Source organism: Salvia hispanica, chromosome 1 (assembly GCF_023119035.1).
Source record: "Salvia hispanica cultivar TCC Black 2014 chromosome 1, UniMelb_Shisp_WGS_1.0, whole genome shotgun sequence".
Lineage (NCBI taxonomy): Eukaryota > Viridiplantae > Streptophyta > Magnoliopsida > Lamiales > Lamiaceae > Salvia > Salvia hispanica.
The window spans coordinates 36012613-36032975 of NC_062965.1; the positions used below are offsets into that span (position 1 = coordinate 36012613).

A 20363-nucleotide genomic window follows, 5' to 3' on the forward strand; every position below is an offset into this window, starting at 1 on the left:
TCGGTATTGATATGTGAATTATAAGTGTTATTTTTTAGTTGTTGACATTTTAATAAGTGTTATTTTATTGAATGTTGAAGATTTGAAGAATGTCAAAGATTTGAAGATTTGAATATTTGAATGTTGAAGATTGAATGTTGAAGATTTGATGATTTGAATGTTGAAGATTTGAAGATTTGAAGATATGAATGTTGAAGATTTGAAGATTTGAAGACATTGCAACTAGAGTTTTAGAGAGGATTTTAGAAAATGAATTCAAACCCAATTTAATGAAAAGGCAATTATACCCCCGTGTTGACATAATGTGATAGTTGTTGACATTAAGTTAATCTTGTGAATTAGTGGCTGAGATTGCATCTCATTTCTCAATTATACCAAAAAATCTCATCCTAACAAGACCCTTATATATATATATATATAGGGGTGCATTAAAATGACAACAATTCTTAAAATGACAGCTGTGACACCACGCTAGACTGCAATATTATATATGTTAGAAACAATAGTATAAGCTTAGTACGCAATCTATAGATTGCGAGTCTAGCGTATTAGTGTATGCGGTCGAAAAATCTGATCTAGTGTATTGGATAATATATATATATATCAATTCATAATGAGTAATAGTAATGTAAAAATACATATGCATATGTTTATTACTATATATTAATTTTCATGTTATGCACACTTCTCCCATTATATATAATTGTTATTGTTATTTTATTTTCAATCTAAGCATTAGTAATTAAAATTTTATTTGAAAGTTAATTAAGATTTAATAATTTTAGTTATGATATAAAATATATATATATATAGGTCCATGATCAATTGAGATTTTTTAGGGTAATTGGGAAATGAGATGCAATATCATCTACTTATTTTTATTAAATGAGTGGTCCAGATTTTGCTACACAAAAAATATTTTTAGATCAATTTATTATGAAAGGGTATAATGGTCATTTCAGTTGAAAACAAATCGCTGCTCATCTCTTCCTCCACTCTCTTCCTGCACTTCTCGCTCATCCTCTGCCTCAAATCGTGGCGGCGCTCCTCCTCACCCAGCACCCACTCCAAATTCGCCGATCTAGTCCTGCTGATCGCCTTTCTCTTGGTGCTAGCTGATTTCTCCACCGATTTGCTCCAAATCAGGTGTTGGATCTGATTGCTGTTGTTACTCCGATATTTCTCCACCGATTTTCTCAAAATCGGCGGTTGGAACTGATTTTTGTTACTCCAGAGAGGGGGTTCATGCTAAGCACGGTGGGGAATCGACTCTTCTACGACGCGGTGCCGCTGCTGATGTGGATTTTGGGGCCGATGCTGGTGTTCCTCTGCTCCGTCGCGATGGTGCCGCTGCTCTATAATTTGGATTTCATCTTCGCGGCGGCGGAGAAGGGGAATCATTTTCATTATGGTGTGTGATGAATTGATGATGATCGCATATTTTTAAAATAAAATTGGTGATGTTTTGATCTTTTATTTGGTTTGATTTTGTGGATCATGTACCATTTTGATGAACAATACATCAAAATTCAAATCAAAATTCTTATGACCATATTTGCCATATATCCGCTGTGATCTGCAACTCTCTCTCTGCTGCCTCGATCTGCTGTGGCAGGACGAAGTTCTCAATTTTTGCTTCTAGTTTGGGGAAGGAGTAGAAGCTAAGGGGGAGAATCGATGAGAATCGTGAATTCTCAAAGAAAATCATGTGAGAGAAGGAATCAGAGTTGCGGCGGCGATCGACGCTTGAATCGGAGGATTTATTCTCTAGTTTTCTCAGATTTGGTCAATCCGACTAGGAATTCGTCGTTGACGTCGTGATCTGCTTCATCCTCATCCGCGAAAATCAATATCACAAGTTGTTGCAAAGCTGTTGACATTTTGCTTGACATTTGATATGCAGACTATTGACATGTTGCAAGATCATGATGCCAGAACTTGTGTCAAATAAAATAATTAAGATAAAATAGTTGTTATTTTTTCAAGAATTATTTTGAGTTGTTGACACTCTATATAAGTTGTTGACAAACTGTTTACATTTGATATACAAGATGTTGACATTTTGCTATAAGTTGTTGACATTTGATATGCGGACTATTGACATGTGTTGTATGATTATTATGCCAGAACTTGTGTCAAATAAAAATATTAAGATAAAATAGTTGTTATTTTTTAATTACAAGAATTGTTTTTTGAGTTGTTGACACTTTATACAAGTTGTTGACAAGTTGTTGACATTTTAAATACAAGTTGTAGACATTTTTATATAAGTTGTTGACATTTGATATAAAAGCTATTGACATGTTATGTATGATCATGATACCAGAACTTGTTACAAATAAAAAAATTAAGAGAAAATAGTTGTTAATTTTTAATTATAAGAATTGTTTTTGAGTTGTTGACACTTTATACAGGTTGTTGACATTTCAATACAAGTTGGAGTTAGACTTGCTTCCGTGCTCCTCGTCGATGAGGTCGTCCAGGCTGCCTCAGTCCTACCTGGAGGGTTAATTACAATTACAATTCATGTTTTTAAGGTTAATTACAATTAAAAATCATGCCAACTATATATACTAGCCATGTCAACAACTAATGTAATTATGTCAACTATGATGCATATCGTGTCAACGGCACATACTAGTCATGTCAACTACGGTACATATCGTGTCAACTACACGTACAAGCAATGTCAACTATGTTACATACTATATCTACCGCACGTACAAGCCATGTCAACAACAATCAGAGTTGTTTTTTAGTTGTTAACTTATACTACTCCCTCCGTCCCAAGGTATTAGACCAACTTTCTCTTTTGGGATGTCCCAACATATTAGACTCATTTCCTTTTTTAGCAAAAAACATCTATCTTATTTTATTCTCCACCTACTTTTTTCTCTCTTCTCTCTCTTACTTTTTCCATCTCTCATACTTTACTCTCTCCACTTTAACTATTTAAATATCAATTCCTTAAATCATGTGCCCAAAAGAAGTGAGTCTAATACTCCGGGACGGAGGGAGTACAAGTTATTGACATTTTCTTATTAGTTGTTGATATTTGATTTTGCTCTCTATTAACATCTATTGTATGATTTTCTTTTTTAATTTTAAGATTTTTTTTTCTGAGTTGTACACACTTTATACAAGTTGTTGACATTTAGCTATAAGTTGTTGACATTTCAATACAAGTTGGAGTCAGCCTTGCTTCCGTGCTCCTCGCCGATGAGGTCGTCCAGGCCGCCCCAGTCCTACCTGGAAGGGTAATTACAATTACAATTCATGTTTTTAAGGTTAATTACAATTAAAAATCATGTCAACTATATATACTAGCCATGTCAACAACTAATATCATTATGTCAACTATGATGCACATCGTGTCAACGCCAAATACAAGTCATGTTAACTACGGTACATATCGTTTCAACTACACGTACAAGCCATGTCAACTATGTTACATACTATGTCTACTACACGTACAAGCTATGTCAACTAGACATAGAAAATATGTCAACAACAATTATAAGTCATGTCAACTACACGTACAAGCCATGTCAACAATAATCAGAGTTATTTTTTAGTTGTTAGCATATACTACAAGTTATTGACATTTTCTTATTAGTTGTTGATATTTGATTTTGCTCTCTATTGAATTTTATTGTATGATTTTCTTTTTTAATTTTAAGATTTGTTTTCTGAGTTGTATACAATTTATACAAGCTGTTGACATTTGGTTATAAGTTGTTGACATTTCAATACAAGTTGAAGTCAGGCTTGCTTCCATGCTCCTCGCCGATGAGGTCGTCCAGGCTACCCCAGTCCTGCCTGGAGGGGTAATTACAAATACAATTCATGTTTTTAAGGTTTATTACAATTAAAAATCATGTCAACTATATATACTAGCCGTGTCAACAACTAATATAATTATGTCAACTATGGTGCACATCGTGTCAACGGCACATACAAGTCATGTCAACTACGATACATATCGCGTCAACAACAATTATAAGTCATGTCAACTACACCTACAAGCCATGTCAACAAAAATAAGAGTTATTTTTTAGTTGTTAACATATACTACAAGTTATTGACATTTTCTTATTAGTTGTTGATATTTGATTTTGCTCTCTATTGACATCTATCGTATGATTTTAAGTTCTTCTCTATTGACATATATCGTATGATTTTAAGTTATGGCATCATGATCATACAACACATGTTAATAGCCTGCATATCAAAATATCAACAACTTATAACAAAATGTCAACAGCTTGTCAACAACTTGTGATATTGATTTTCGCGGATTCCTCCTTTCTCCTGTACAGCTCCATCGCCGCGTTCTGTATCCTAGGTCCACCGCTCTGATCCACCTCCAACACCGCCAGCACACTGTGCCTCAGATCCTTGGACGATGTCGTCACCTCCACGAGCTCGCGAGATTTGAACCAGAAGAGTTCTGAATCGGAACCATTGTTACTGAGCTCCATTGTCAAGTCGCTGATCTCCATCCCAGATAATTGAACGACAACCTTGGTGTCCGGCAGCTCTTCCCTCGTGGCATCCATTAGCTTCTCCAGTGATTCTGCAACTCTCTTTTGTGCCACATCTGCGTTTCTTCTTTGAAGATACTTCATCATTATCTGACACATACCCATCCTCAGATATACATCTATCGACATCCAACGGATCAACTGTATGAAAACCTTGTTTGTTGCAAACAACATACTGAAAAACAACAATATGCAACACCAATACATCAACACCAACATCTCACACATCGTACCATGAACTCTCAACCCTATCCAAAACCCCTTCCTCCAGCCATAAACACCACAACAGGGGCTTTTGACTATTTTGTATATCAATAAAGAATATAGCTACATAGAATATTAAACAAGTAACATACACTATGTCAATAGATTTGCATTTATGTCAACAGAACATCAATTCAAATATCAACAGATTTGCATTTATATAAACAAGAAATGATCACCATAGCAACATAGAGTATCCATGATATCACAATAAATTCTACATAGAATGTCAACAAATCTGCATTTATGTCAACAGAGTATAATTCACCAACAAAGTACAAAAAAAGTTATGTTAATGAAAATCAAACCAAAATACCTTCAACATTCGTCGACGTCGACTCTAAATATGATGAACAATCCATTAACATAAAGATGAACTGATAAAGATGAACTCGAAGCTAAAGATGAAAAAGCAAAAAAAAAACTAATTAGGAACAAATTTGACTGGGCATCAACAAATAAAGCATAAAAACACAATTAAAGTCGATAAAATCAACCTAAAAACTTCAGATTCAACCAAACTCCGTCGAATTAGTTGTCTGTTGTTCGAAAATTCATCAATTTTCGGATGAACGACAATTTTGAATGCCGATTTTGAAAATTCATCAACCTGAAGAAGTCGCTTCAACCACCCCCGATTTTGAATGCCGATTCTCTTCGATTGGCACTTCAGTCGATTCAGCTACAATCGGCGCTTCAGCCGATTCTCTTCGATTTTGCTTTTTGATCGCCATTGTAGATAACCGTGTTTGAACGTCTACGGTTTGAATTTTGAATATTTGCAAAATCGAATGCAGAATTGTATGAATTGTATGAAGATTAACAGATTTTGCAGCGAGAGTTTTAGAGAGGTTTTAGAGAATGATTTCAAATACAATTTTATTTTTTTTCCACTACATTATTAATGAAATGACAATTATACCCCCGTGTTGACATAATGTGATAGTTGTTGACATTTCGTTAATCTTGTGGATTAGTGGCTGATATTGCATCTCATTTCTCAATTAAGCTAAATAATCTTAACCTAACAGGACCCTATATATATAGCTTTTAATTATACAGAGTCATATTAACCACAAATCCACCATTAAAGACCGAACTAGAGACCAAATTAGGGTCACTCATTTTTCTTAATCTTATGGTTATGATTAATTTACAATTAATTTAATATTTTATTAAATAAAAACGTTTTTTTATTTATTTTTTATATTTTTTATTTTTTAATTTTTTTTTAATTTTTTTTAAATTTTTTTTTAATTTTTAATTTTTTTTTAAATTTTATTTTATTCGATAAAAACTTGATGGAGTAAATAATGAACTATATTTCAATACATAATGAACTAAATGAATGTATGTTATGAACTTATTACTTCATTCAGTCGTGCTATTACTTCATTCAATTAGTTTATTACTTCATTTATTAATGCTATTACTTCATTCTATTAGTTTATTACTTCATTAAGTCATGCTATTACTTCATTCCATTAGTTTATTACTTCATAATGTGTTATGACATAATTATCTTTTAGTTGGGTTTAGGGTTATTACTTCATTCCGTTAGTTTATTACTTCATTCAGTCATGTTATTGTTATGAGCTTATTACTTCATTCAGTCGTACTATTACTTCATTCCGTTAGTTTATTACTTTATTTATTTATGTTATTACTTCATTCTGTTACTTATTAATTCATTCCGTTAGTTTATTACCTCATTCAGTCATGTTATTGTTATGAGCTTATTACTTCATTCAGTCGTACTATTACTTCATTCCGTTAGTTTATTACTTTATTTATTTATGTTATTACTTCATTCTGTTACTTATTAATTCATTCCGTTAGTTTATTACCTCATTCAGTTATGTTATTACTTCATTCCATTAGTTTATTACTTCATAATGTGTTATGACATAATTATCTTTCAGTTGGGTTTAGGGTTATTACTTCATTCCGTTAGTTTATCACTTCATTCAATCATGTTATTACTTCATTCTATTAGTTTAGTACTTCATTCCGTTAGTTTATTACTTCATTCAGTCATGCTATTACTTCATTCCGTTAGTTTATTACTTCATTAAGTTATGTTATTACTTCATTTCATTAGTTTACTACTTCATTTCATTAGTTTATTACTTCATTTTATTATTTTATTACTTCATAATGTGTTATGACATAATTATCTTTCAGTTGAAGTAAATTCAGTATATAATGAATGCGAAAAATTACTTCATAACATACATTCATTTAGTTCATTATGTAGTGAATATTATAGTTCATTATTTACTCCAGCAAGTTTTTATCGAATAAAAAAAATTCTAAAAAAAAAATTAAATTTTTTTTTAAAAAAAAAATTTAAAGAAAAATTTAATTTTTTTTTAAATTTTTTTAAAAAAAAATTTTAAAAAATTTAAAAATTTTTTATTTAATAAAATATTAAATAAATTCTAAATTAATCATAACAATAAGATTAAGAAAAATGAGTGGTCCAAATTTGGTCTCTAGTTCGATCTTTAAGATGAGTTCGACATTGATCACAACTCTATATATATACATATATATGGGAGTGTTATATTGCTAACTCATAATTTAATTGCTAACTACAACTAAATAATAGCCATTAGATATTCAAATTAAGGGCTTAGATCATTAATCTCTAAATGTCAATACGATCAACGAAAAACGTCAATAAGGCCATAGGATTAATTCCAAAAAATATCAATAGGGGTAGTAATGTCAATTAACTACATGTTTAGTTATAACTAACTTTTAAAAGAAATCCCAAAACATTAAATTCATATAACATATATCAAATTAAAGATAATTTCATAAGGATTTCAACGATATCCTACATGCATATGTTCCGATGTCAAAATTTGAAAAAAATTTAATTTTTTTTTTATTTTTTCGTACAGCAGAAATGTCAATATTATATATAAAATATGTCAATATAATACATATAGAATGCTAATATAAGCAATGAGTTAACATTCTTAAAGCATTGTGTTGACATTCTCAAAGCATTGTGTTGATATTTTCGAAACACTATATTGACATTTTCATCCAAAACCCTAATTTGGAGTTTTTTTTTATATCTTTTTTTATTTTATTAATAAAAACGAAAATTACACGTGACAAATTGTAGACCACACGTTTTCTAAAATCCTATGGCCTTAAATTAGTTGTAGTTAGCAATTAAATGATGAGTTAGCAATTGATCACTCCCCTACATATATAAGTAGTATATATTTTATAGTTGATATAATAAGAGCATATTAACAAAATAAACTACATCCCACATTGAAAAAGTAAAGGCAAAAGATTGTAAAAGATGACTATAAAACAAGCTTTTCATCCCACATTGAAAAATGAAAGAACAATCTTGTGGAATAATTTTATAAAGAAAGACAGAAATGATTTTTTAAGTATAGTTTTTATAAATTCATAGGCCCTTGTATGGGTTAATAAGAAAAATGAAAGTTTAGTGTAATTTTTTTTTTAAATCAATTTTTAATTCATTTTTAAAAATCAAAAAAATTGGTAACTAGTTCAACCGGTTCCCGGTTCCGGTCCAACCAGCTGGTTCACCTGCTCCAAAACAGTCCAACCCTGCGTCGGTTTTATATGGTGAATCGGACCGGAAAGGTCACCGGTTTGTGGCCAAACTGGTCCGACCGGCCGGTCCAAACCGATTTTTAAATCACTGATTTTAACTCATCTAGTATTGAGGTCAATGTTTAAGATTTTGTTCCTATTATACTTTGCAAAATGGTTGAATAACTTGATGTATTCAAGAACATTTAAATATATGTATCTGTACAATCTTTGATCTAACAAAAAAAAGCAAAAACTCGAATAATCAGATCACACCCACCAAAAAGAGAAGAACATTATAAATCTACTATGTATGAAACCTTTTTCATTTTCTACAAGGCCTATTTCTTGCTATGAAATAACCTGGACAAACTAGAATAGAAAGTAACAAGCATGAGCAAAAAAGAAGAAACAAAGGAAATTAGAGTGTGCAGTCTTGGTGTTTCAGTAGCCAGAATTAGAGTTAGGACTACTAGTAGTAGTAGTAGTTGTATATATGGTGAAAGATTGGTTGGGAGCTGCATTTGCATCAAGCTGCAGAGGCTCTAACGAATCCACTATGTCTCGCATGAGAGGTCGTGCCTTAGGGTTGCGGTTGAGGCAGTGGTAGGCTAACATGGCTGCTTTCTGAACACCCTTTACAGGATAGTCTCCTCCCAGCCTAGCATCCACGATGTCGAGCACCTTCTTCTTCTCCTTAAGCAATGGGATAGCCCACTCCGTGAGGTTCTGCTCCCTTGCTGGCCTTGACCGGTCCAAAGACTTCCTGCCCGTCACAAGCTCAAGAAGCACGACTCCAAAGCTGTACACGTCACTTCGTGGAGTCAGGTGGCCTATGCATACAGAGGCGAAAACGTGAGTCATGAGACTGAGGCAGTGGCTGTGTTGAAAATGGTGATGCCATTGCTACCTGTCATTATGTACTCAGGTGCGGCGTATCCATAGGTTCCCATTATGCGCGTGGAGACATGAGTCTTGTCTCCCTCTGGCCCGTCTTTTGCAAGGCCGAAATCAGAGAGCTTCGCATTGTATTCCTGTTGAAGAGTTGGATTATTATTTTTAGTTGAATACAACCAAGAAAGATATCGAGCATCTTACCTCATCTAACAAGATGTTGGATGTCTTGAAATCACGGTAGATGACCGGCTTCTCTGCTTCGTGCAGAAAAGCCAGCCCCTTTGCTGCACCAAAAGCTATCTTCATTCTAGTAGACCAAGGCAAAGGGAGCAGCACTCCTACAACAACATCAATTGGTGTATAAGCAACACTAGAATTATCAAAACTCCTAAAATTACAATATTATGTTTATGTGTGTGTCTTAATTGCATCAAGAAGATGAATGTGGAGTTACTGGAAAAGAGATGGTTTTCAACGCTGCCACGAGGCATGTACTCGTATATGAGAACCCGGTGTTCATCCTCACAGCAATAGCCAATCAACTTGACTAGATTTGGATGGGAGAGCTGCCCCAAGAAGATCACCTCAGCCTAAAACATCATCAAATAGTATACATAGACATAGTTAGTTGTTATTGAGCAAAATTAATGATCAATTTTGATCAAGATTCTGAATTTTACCAGCCACTCCCTATGACCTTGAGAACTGTTGTCTCCATCATGAACCTTAACAGCAACTGTGATAGGTTGAAGGCCTTGTATGTCTTCAGAAATGTATCCTTTGTACACACTTCCAAATCCTCCTCCTCCCAACAGGTAATCTTGTCTGAAATTTGAAGTGATGCTCTTGAGCTCGTTGAATGTGAAAACTGTCAGTGGCTTCGATGACGTGCACCGGCGTAGGTCTTCTACTTCTTCTGGATTTGATGGCAGTTTCCTCTCATCTTTTCTTACCTTCTCTTTGGGGCCTTGATCTGGGGATTCTGCAACACAAAATTACATGTATTTTCTTACTTAAAAATTATGCTTTCTTGATAATTTTCAGCTATTTTTCATTATTAATATATTGAAAGCATCAACTATACCATTTGCCACCACAACTAAATAAAGAATCAAGGAACAAGATAGAGATATTCGAATTTTGTTTGAAATAGCATAAACTTTAGAATCTTTGTGCATATCTCTGAGAAACAATACTGGAATATTCATGAAGATAAAGCAACATACAAATTTGAATTTTAAAAATATGGCTGAAAAACGATAAAGATCAAATTTTTATCCAAGAAAACAGAGAGAAAAATGGAAACTCACCAGATTTTGCGTTAGAAGAGACCCTGTAAATCAAAGGTTCACACCTACACCAACAATTCCCCATAAGATCAAATCCACAAAAATCTAAAAAAGTTCTTGTTCAAAAACTCATCAGAGAACACCCCATAAAAGAAAGATGTGATCTTTTTTCAAGAAAAAGGAAGCAGCAGGAAAAGGAAAGACAAGAAAAAAAAATAAGTGGGCTAATTTGAAAAGAGTTACGAGTAAAGGGAAATGGTGATAGTTTATGGCAAATGGCAATGATGAGTGGAAGCGTGAGTGGGTCACAGTAGTCTGGGAATGTCTCATAGCATAGTTGATTTGCACTTTATTATCAAGAATTGTTCAGTAGCAAGTTAGTGCGTTTTTTCAATTTAATTCCCACCAATCCTTTCCTATCCCTCTCTCTATCTCAGTGTATCTCTTCTTTAGCTGTTGAGCATGCGCATGACATCTCCCATACCATACCATTTCCAAATGACTCTTGATCTTAAAGAGATTTTGGAGATGTTAAATTTTAGTTTTGCTTATTAGTGTCTTGTCCCTTACTGTTGGTTGTCTTATACAACCACCTTACCTACTTATTTTAGAAACATATTGTGACGGTAGTGGTGAATGGTGATAACTTTATGCTAAAGATGTCAAATGCAAACATTAAAAATGAAACATACTTTCACAAATAAAGGAGAGCATAAAATATTCATAAATTTTTAAAGAGACATTGACCTATAGTAGCATGAAACTTTTAAAAAGTTGGATTTTTCCCACGAATTTTCAATTTGGAAAATAATATCACGAACTTTAACCGAGTTTGTTATTTCTCAACGGCGACAAAAATCTGGCAAATAATATCATGATATGGACTTTTTTCATAATTTCTCGACAACAATTTTGAGAGCTTCAAGTTCTTCAATCTTTGTAGTTTTTCTTGAAGCACAACCTCCAAATTGTTCTTCAATCCATTAATATAGCCGGAAATTTTTCGCTAGTGAGAAATACTAACAAACTCGGGTAAAGTATGTGATATTATTGGTCAAGTTGAAAGTTTGTGGAAAAATCCAACTTTTTAAAAATTTCATGATATTAGGGTCAATATCACATTTTTAAATAAAACTAAATTTAGTTGAGAATTTGCATATATGTGTGATGAAAGTATATTTATTAGTTCCTTGAGAGCAAAAAATCTCAACTAAATTTAGTTGTATTTAGAATGTTAGCTGAGAAAAAAAAAAGTGCTACTAACATTTACAAAAGCAGGATTAAAGCAACAATGTTACATCTGATTAATCAAAACCATCGGTTAAGAAAGTGAAATAAGGTTTAAATTAATGCAACACAGTGGGCAAGTAGAAATTAGTGTTTTAACTCTAATTCATCTTGGAAATCAGAAGTTTCAGTTAACTAGAGACAAAATGTGAGACTAGAAACAAGAAAAACTTGAGGTCTAGCAAGTTTTGATCAGCAATGTAATGGCAACTGCTATCACTCCAACACAGTATCCCAACCCCAAAGGGAGACCATACACTGATAGTTCTAGTTCACTACCCTTGTCTTCTTCATCTTTATCTCCATCTCTAACAACTACTGCAGAGCATTTTCTTTTTATTACAAACCCACAGAGTTTGGGATTCCCTTCAAATGAGTTGGCCGGAAATGTATCAAACTGCCCACCTCTCGGAATCTCTCCTTCAAGATCATTGTCAGCAACGCTCAACCGAGACAAGAAGTGTAGCCCCCTCAGAGAATCAGGAATCTCTCCGGAGAGATGGTTCCCTGACATATTCAGGCTCTCCAAGTTAGTCAGACCCGAGAGCTGGCTCGGGATGCTGCCAGTGAAGCGGTTATTGCTGAGGTCCAACGCTTGAAGAACCTTCAACCCTCCTATTTCTTGTGGGATTTCCCCGCTGAGATTGTTGCTTCCCACAGCCAACACGCGGCGCAGGTTGTAGAGATGGTTGTATCAGTTCCCGTCTATTAGAAACAGCAGCTGCAGATAGCTCATGTCGGAGGAGGTGTTGCTTTCGGACAGCAGAGCTGGCATGAGGCCGAGCTGCGGTGGGAGGTGTCCGGATAGCTGGTTTTCGGTGAGGTTGAGAGCGTAAAGGCTTGGCATAGCTCCCAACCAGCTTGGGATTGTTCCAGTCATCCTGTTTTTGTATAAAACTAATCTTTTCAGTTTCATGAGCTTCGCAATCCAGGAAGGGATATGGCCTTGCAAAGAGCAGTTTCCTAGAGCAAGAATCTCCAAGCTGTGGAAGCCAACTCCAAGGGTACTGTCATCAGGCATCATCTCATCTTGGAAGGTGCCCATCATGATCAAGACGGCGAGATTGTGGCAGTGGCTGAGGGTCTTTAAAGCAACGAGGACGTTGGAGAGATTGTTCTTTGCAAGAGCTAGGTGTTGGAGAGATTTCAGAGAGGCCATGCAAGGTGGAACCTCACCAACTAGTCGGTTGCGTGACAGACCAATGGCGGTGAGTGAGCTGCAGGTGCACACAGTGTGTGGGATGTTACCAGTGAAGGCGTTGCCGCTGAGGTCAAGGACTTGCAGGTGATGGAGTTTGGAGAAGTCAAGGGGAGTAATGTCTCCTTCAAGGTGGTTGTCTCTCACCACCAGAGTTTTTAGTTTGGTGCAGTTCATCAAAGAAGGAGGGAGAGTGCCATTGATGGTGTTGTTATGGAGGACTAGTGTTTCCAAATTGTTAAGCAATCCAATTCTTCGAGGTATCTCACCACTAAGTTGATTGGCATGAAACTCCATGGTGGTGAGGTTTGAAAGTTCAACAATGGTGTTGCTGATGAGCCCTGAGAACTGGTTATCATGAAGAGAGATTTCCTTCAACGTTTTCACGTTGTAAAGATCTTGTGGAAGCGGACCCGAGAGAGAGTTGGAGCCGGCTCTGAGAACTTGGAGGTTTGAACATTGTCCGAGGCCAGGAGATATAGGGCCAGTGAATTGATTCATGGAGAAATCCAAGATTTTAACTAGTTGGGAGGTGTTGCAAATATTAGAAGGAATGGAGCCTCTCAAAGTGTTGTTACTGATGTTGAAGCTGATGAGATTGAATGTGTGATGGAGGAATGAAGGGTGGAATGAGCCATTGAAGTGATTGCTGGATATATCTAAGGTTTGGATTGAGGGTGGTAGAGAGAGCTGAAGTGGACCAGAAAAATGGTTGAAACTCAAATCTAGTGTTTGGAGTGTTTGGATGTGGGGGAAAGGGCCTGAGAGTTGGTTATGGGAGAGATTGATGTGAGCAAGAAAAGGTAGGTCTCCAAGAGTGGGGGTAATGGTACCGGAGAGATGCTTTTCCGGCAACCATAAATGCGTGACTCGAGCAACGCCATGATGGTTGGTGCAGTGTATGCCTTGCCATTGACAGCAATTAGTAGATGGAGACCAGTTGAGAGGAGAGGATGAGATGTGGTGGTGGAAAGATAGGAGGGTTTGGTGGTCAAGTTGATGGCAGCTAGAAATAGCTTTAATCTGGCATAGAATGAGGAAGCTAATTGCAACTACAACCTTCATGCTGCCTTAGTTCATGTGAGTTGGAAAAAGCATCTTATTATCTTATAGGAGTAGTATATACACAATAAACAATCATGAAAAATTATGTTGAGAGAATTTCAGGTCTAGGGGAACAAGGGTTCCCTGCTGAAGCTGCAAACATGGATGAAAGTGATTGAAAACCAAGTTATTCATTTTGTGGTTAAAAACAAGAGAGAAAAGTAATTAAGTTGATGTGTGTGGGATGAATAAATTCCCCAAGGAACTGGGACTTTGTTAAGTCTCATTCCAATGACTTTGGAAAGTAGTGTTACAAGAATTGTTCAAGATACAATTAATATTTAGCTAGCGTACAAAATTAGGTTCTGATATTTGGTTCAACAGTACTGTAGTATTGCATCGATACATTTTTTGTATAAAAAGCATTAAAGAAGGAAATGTAGTTGTCGACTTGATATCGACCATTTTATAGTATGTCATAAATTGGTCAAACCAAGTCGAGGTCATGAGATCGTGGGATTGAATCTCTGCTCTGCCAAAATTTTTATCTAACATCTATATCTATATATATATAAAAGCCGAGTTTTGGCGTTCTTTTGAAATATTTATAAGTTTTGTCCTCATTCTAATATATTTATAAGTTATGGGATCAATTTGATAATATTGGAATTGGAGCTCACGTTTTTTAAAATAAATTTAAATTAAATAATGTAGTGGAAGTTTTTTTTATATTCTACCAATAAAATTGTAACCGTCACATACATTTTAATACATTATCATGTATATTTATTACTATTTCAATATTAATTGCCATTACCATTATCATTATCATATTTATTACCATTACCAATTCAATATTAATTAGGATTAAAGAATTAGTGCAATTTACCACCACCATCCGATTAATTAGTTTGAATCATGTCTATGAACTAATGTTATGCAATTAAACTATAAGAAATATCGGGTATTCATAATAAGAAACGTATTAAACTTTTAATACATGGCTATTAACAACAAAAATGAATAAGAAAAGTCAAATTTTGTAACTTCTATTGTCTTAAATTTATAATTATATTGTTTTAATTTCATGATCTCTCATGGACTAATTTTATGCCTATAAAAGGCATAGAGTTGTGGAGGAATCAAACCAACTAAAGTATTCTCCACCAACATTTTATTGTACATTTTAGGAACATTGTTTTACTCAATTTTTGGAGCTCCATCAAATCATCGGTGCCTAGCAGGTTTGAGATGTTACGTATGTTAGGAGGATTTCATCTTTGGAGATAATACGTCAATCCGAGAGCACTAACCGTAATGTACTTTGTCTTGCTGAAAGAGGAGTTTTCTCAACTAGACTTATAGTTCAGTTTATTTTATAATTTTTATTGTAATTTCCATTTTATGTATTGTTGTTTTTCTTTCTTTTGATTGTAATAGTTAGAGTACCGCGTGTATGTATGATTCGAGAATTTTATCCCAATATTTCTTACAGTTCTTAGAGAGGAAGAATCATAACATTCTTGACTCGAGAATTGTATCCCAATATTTCTTACAATAGTTAGAGTACCGCGTGTATATATTGTGATTTACATTTTTCAGTAGAGAGATATGAACGATTGTTTTAAACATATTTTTCAAAAGTATCAACACTTGATATTCTCTTCTTCGTGTCCAAATAATTGTGTTGGTCTTGGTTCCATTTTAAATACTGGAGTATATTTATTGAATTGTTATTTATAGTATAATTTTCTATTTTTAATCTTATATAGTTATATTATTTTTTATTTTAATTAATTAATAAGTATTTTAAAATCGTATGATGAAAATATATTCCGTCGTGCATCGCACGTGGGTTAACACTAGTATATATAAAAGGCGAGTTTTGGTCATATTTTGAATATTTGTGAATTTTGGGTAAAATTTTAAATATGTATAAATTTTGGATTTTGATTGTAATTTTGTACTATTTAATTTGTGTATCATTATACCTTGAATTAAGTCATGATAATATTGTAACTGCCAATTACTCATAATTATTGTATTAGTTTGACTATTGCAAGCTATAGCATCCTCATCCGTTTAACCATATTGATGTGGAAATTATACTATTATTTATGTTGATGAGTGCATAAATATTTAAATATGGGAAGAATCGTTTCAATTCCTTTGACCATGGAAAATGGGCTACAAAATGTATTTCCTTTTAGCATCCATTTAAAATTTTGACAATTTAACCTAAATTTCTTAATAAATATTAACACAATGATTATTGTAACAGTTCTCCACTAAATAAAATATTAAATTACTTATTAAATTACTTAAAGAGAATTAACCTATCCTATTTAAATCTATTGCTATAAATATATGGTCAATAGATGCAAATACCATATTGTATTCCACAACATTCTTACGTCAAGTTTGTCAAAAGAGAAAGGCCGTTAAAGTTATCTTCATTGCAATAGTTGAGTGTTGTAATTGTACGACAAGAATTTTCAAACAACCGGTACATTTCATTTTCTTTGATATGTTGGAGGGTGTATGTAAAAAGTAAATGGTGAGATCATTATACTGGTCTTTGGGTATGTAGATGACCCTAATTGCTCGGCTGTAGTTCATCATCGAGTTCAAGGAAGCTTGGGTGAGAAGGTAATCAACAAAAAATAACATTTTGTGATTAGTTATTTTATATATATATAACGTCTTATTTGATATTTATTTTCATTTAAATTAAGATCCTAATTCTTTTTTGTTGATGATAAAAATATGGCATGTGGTAGTTATAAATTCACTCACTATTTTTTATTTTCTATTATATGTCACTGAATTTCCGATAAACTTTATTCTTTGGGTTCATCTTTTGATTGGATAGATTTGATTAATTATCATTATTTATGTAATTGCAGGAATTATATACACTATGTGGATTGTGGTGTTGGAAGTAATTGTTTAAGCATAAATTTTAAATAATTTCATGTAAGTATGAGATTTGTAGTTTATTTTGATAATTGATATTGAGCTGCCAATATTTTCTTTATTTTAATTATTAATCTAAAATTTAAAATAATCTAAATCTTTTGAGATAGTGAAATTTGATATCGAATCTCCAATTGATCGAGAATAAGGAGGAAATGAGATGGATACGTAAGCTGTAGCAGAAGTATATTGCAGAAGAAATTAACATCTGAGTGAAGAAGAAGATTTGACAATGTGTTTATGTTTGGTTAATGTTTTATTTATTTATTTATTTATTTTGTAACTCTTTTTAGTCTTGGGTTTTGAGTTTTAAGTGTTGGGCTTGACTTTGGAAATAATTTTCATGCACAATTATCATAAGCAATATAGTAGGAGTATCTTTTATTTCGTGAGAGAGATTGTGTGAATGTTTTGAAAATTTTAATTTGTATATCTAGGAGGTTGATGCAAATAAGTTTTCCAAACCTTATGAATGAATATATTGTTATTATATAGTAAATTTTTTTATGCCGCGTACTTATATTTTATTCAATCTTTAGATTGATGATTATCTCTACTTTTTGATGTGTATGATATTGAAGCATTTATGTTGTCTATTAACAAAATAAAAGATCATGATTGTTGTTTGGTGTAGAGATTAATACAATATAGAATTATGATTACTGTTTTGTGATAGGGAATAAAATGGTCATTTAAATTGTTTTACACATCTGTGATTCTTAAAGCACTTTGTTGATTTATAAAGTCGTTTAATTATATGTTTTGGGGTTGTTCATTTTAAATTATTTTACACATGTGTGATTTTTTAACCATGAGATCATATAATTATATCTGGTTTTATGTAATTAGTTCAAAATACGATATTATTATGATGAAATTAAATTGATCCGTGCATCACACGGGTGTGATACTAGTTTTGATAATTGTCTAGTTTTATCCTTTAAATTATTTTACTTTTACATTAATTATATAAATAAAATTTATTACTTTTTTCACTACTATACACTCAAGGAAATAACATTATTTTGTTATTTATTTGAAAATACTTTATTTAAAATTTCATTCATTTAACTCGAAGGGGCTGAAGTTCGACGCAGAGGCTCTTCAGGGCGGTCAGGTGGACAATTCCTTACTCCTCTTGGGTTGAGGGTTGTTCACATATACTTTCCATGGCAGAAACTTTATTTATTTTACTTATATGGATGAAAATGAGATAGAATAACAGCAAGTGATTTTGTAGTAGTAATTTATATTAAATGACTACCAATTCTTGAAGAAGACAGCAACAGTAAATGCAACTAGTCCAACAAAGTATCCCAATCCAAGAGGCAATTGGATATCATACCAAAAACTTCTACTCCCGCCATCTGTTTCTTCCGCAGGCCTAGGCCTGTTTATCACAACCACGCCGCAGCTTCTGTGTATCACCTCGCCGCACAGTTTAGTGTTCCCTTCAAACGCGTCAATTCCAAACGTCTCAAACTGACCCCCCTTTGGAATCTCCCCTTCCAGATCATTATCCGCCACGCTGAATGCTGACAGGAAATGCAGCTTCGTCAGCGATTCCGGAATCTTTCCCGTCAGATCATTCCCCGACATGTCCAGTTTCTCCAAATTTGTAAGATTATCCAGCTGCTCAGGAATGTCGCCTCTCAACTTGTTATTGCTCAGTTCCAATACTTGGAGGAGCTTCAGCTGCCCAATTTCTACCGGAATTTTGCAACTGAGGTTATTGTTCCCGAGTTTCAGGCCACGCGGCAGGTTGAAGAGTCGGTTGTACTGAAGATTGTCGTATAGAAAGGGCAACGCGAGATGGCTCAAGTCTGTGCTACTTTTGTCGGATATCAGCGCCGGCAGCTGCGTTATCTCACATGGGATCTCTCCCGTGAGTGAGTTTTGAGTTAAGTTGAGGACGTACAAGCTTGGCATTGATCCTATCCATGCCGGAATTGGGCCTGAGAGTTTGTTGAATGAGAGGTTCAGAACTTTGAGTTTTTTCAGTTTGGAAATCCAAGTTGGGATTTGGCCTTTGAGTTTGCATCCTCCTAGACTCAGAATCTGCAGGTTCTTGAAAGTGTCAAGGTGCAGCAGGTCGTCGTCGGGCATGCTCTCGTCGTGGAAGCATCGGGAGAGGAAGAGGACTGCCAGATTCTGGCAGTGTTTGAGTGTGTTCAGGGCCCCAACAACGTTGGACAAGTGGTTGTCGGAGAGGGATAGGTGTGTGAGAGATTTGAGAGAGGTCATACAAGGAGGGACTTCGCCGCTGAGCTGGTTGAAGGCAAGCCGGAGTGCTGTGATGGACTTGCACAGGCAGAGGGTGTCCGGGATGTTACCAGAGAAGGTGTTGTTTCCGATATCAATGGCTTGCAAGCGTTGGAGTTTGGAGAAGTTGAGAGTGGAGATTTGGCCGTTGAGGAGGTTGTTGCGAAGGAGAAGAGTGGTGAGGTTGGTGCATTTTGTTAGAGAGGGTGGGAAGGTTCCGTTGAGGTTGTTGGAGTGGAGTTGCAGCTGCTCTAATTTGGAAAGCAACCCTATATTTTGAGGTATCTCACCACTCAGTTGGTTAACATGGAGCTCTAAGATAATGAGGTTTGAAAGATTCACAATGGCCTTGTTGATTGCCCCAGAAAGTTGGTTGTTATGTATGGAGATTTCTTGCAACCTTGTCAAGGTGTAAAGGTCGCGTGGCAGTGGACCCGAGAGGGAGTTGGAGCCTGCTCTGAAAACTTGAAGGTTTGAGCATTTGGTGAGGGAAGGTGATAATGGACCAATGAATTGATTCATGGAGAAATCCAAGATTTTGATGAGCGGGGAGATGTTGCAAATAGATGAAGGATTGGAGGAAGTGAAAGTGTTGTTGCTGACGTTGAAGACAACTAAATTGGATGGTTGAGGGAGAAGAAAGGAGGGATCAAAGGAGCCATTGAAATGGTTGCTTGAGAGGTCTAGAGTGTGGATGGTGATGGGGAAAGTGCGGATGAGTGGACCGAAGAGGGAGTTGAAGCTCAAGTCGAGAGTGAGGAGGTGAGGAAAGAGAGCGGGGAGGAGGCCAGAGAGTTGGTTGTGGGAGAGGTTTATGTGGGCTAGGAAAGGAAGGTAATTTGGAAGAGTGAGAGAGGTAGCGGAGAGATTTTTTTCCGGCAGCCAAAGATGTGTGACACGAGGGGCGCCGTTGCGGGATGTGCAGGCTATGCCTTGCCAATGGCAGCAATTGGTGGAGGGAGACCAGTTGAGGCTGGGGTTGAGGGGAGGGGAGTGGGAAGAGATGAATGTTTG

The 20363-nt window shown here is 34.9% G+C and overlaps 3 protein-coding genes across 3 annotated transcripts; all 3 read right to left on the minus strand.

The window, feature by feature from the left end:
- Positions 1-8681: 8681 nt before the first annotated feature.
- Positions 8682-10900, minus strand: LOC125201175 (probable serine/threonine-protein kinase PBL16). Its single transcript, XM_048099151.1, has 6 exons — positions 10604-10900; positions 9974-10275; positions 9748-9883; positions 9495-9631; positions 9307-9430; positions 8682-9229 (listed from the first exon to the last, which is right to left on the minus strand). The coding sequence occupies exons 1-6, from the start codon at positions 10665-10667 to the stop codon at positions 8841-8843; spliced, it is 1152 nt and encodes a 383-aa protein (XP_047955108.1). The 5' UTR covers positions 10668-10900; the 3' UTR covers positions 8682-8840.
- Positions 10901-12563: 1663 nt separating this feature from the next.
- On the minus strand, positions 12564-14132 carry LOC125195342 (receptor-like protein 2). The gene has a single exon (XM_048093504.1). It carries the CDS (start codon positions 14130-14132, stop codon positions 12564-12566), a length of 1569 nt encoding a protein of 522 aa, XP_047949461.1.
- Positions 14133-18333: 4201 nt separating this feature from the next.
- LOC125202668 (receptor-like protein 2) lies at positions 18334-20362 on the minus strand. Its single transcript, XM_048101115.1, has one exon. The coding sequence runs from the start codon at positions 19869-19871 to the stop codon at positions 18348-18350; it is 1524 nt and encodes a 507-aa protein (XP_047957072.1). The 5' UTR covers positions 19872-20362; the 3' UTR covers positions 18334-18347.
- Between the last annotated feature and the right edge of the window lies 1 nt (position 20363).

Coding starts and splice junctions, on each gene's coding strand:
- LOC125201175 (XM_048099151.1), bottom strand. CDS start 10,667: ATGGGGAATTGTTGGTGTAGGTGTGAACCTTTGATTTACAGGGTCTCT. Junction 9,632..9,747: donor TGAAAACCATCTCTTTTCCA/GTAACTCCACAT, acceptor ATGTTGTTGTAG/GAGTGCTGCTCCCTTTGCCT. Junction 9,230..9,306: donor ACCTGAGTACATAATGACAG/GTAGCAATGGCA, acceptor CTGTATGCATAG/GCCACCTGACTCCACGAAGT.
- LOC125195342 (XM_048093504.1), bottom strand. CDS start 14,132: ATGAAGGTTGTAGTTGCAATTAGCTTCCTCATTCTATGCCAGATTAAA.
- LOC125202668 (XM_048101115.1), bottom strand. CDS start 19,871: ATGAATCAATTCATTGGTCCATTATCACCTTCCCTCACCAAATGCTCA.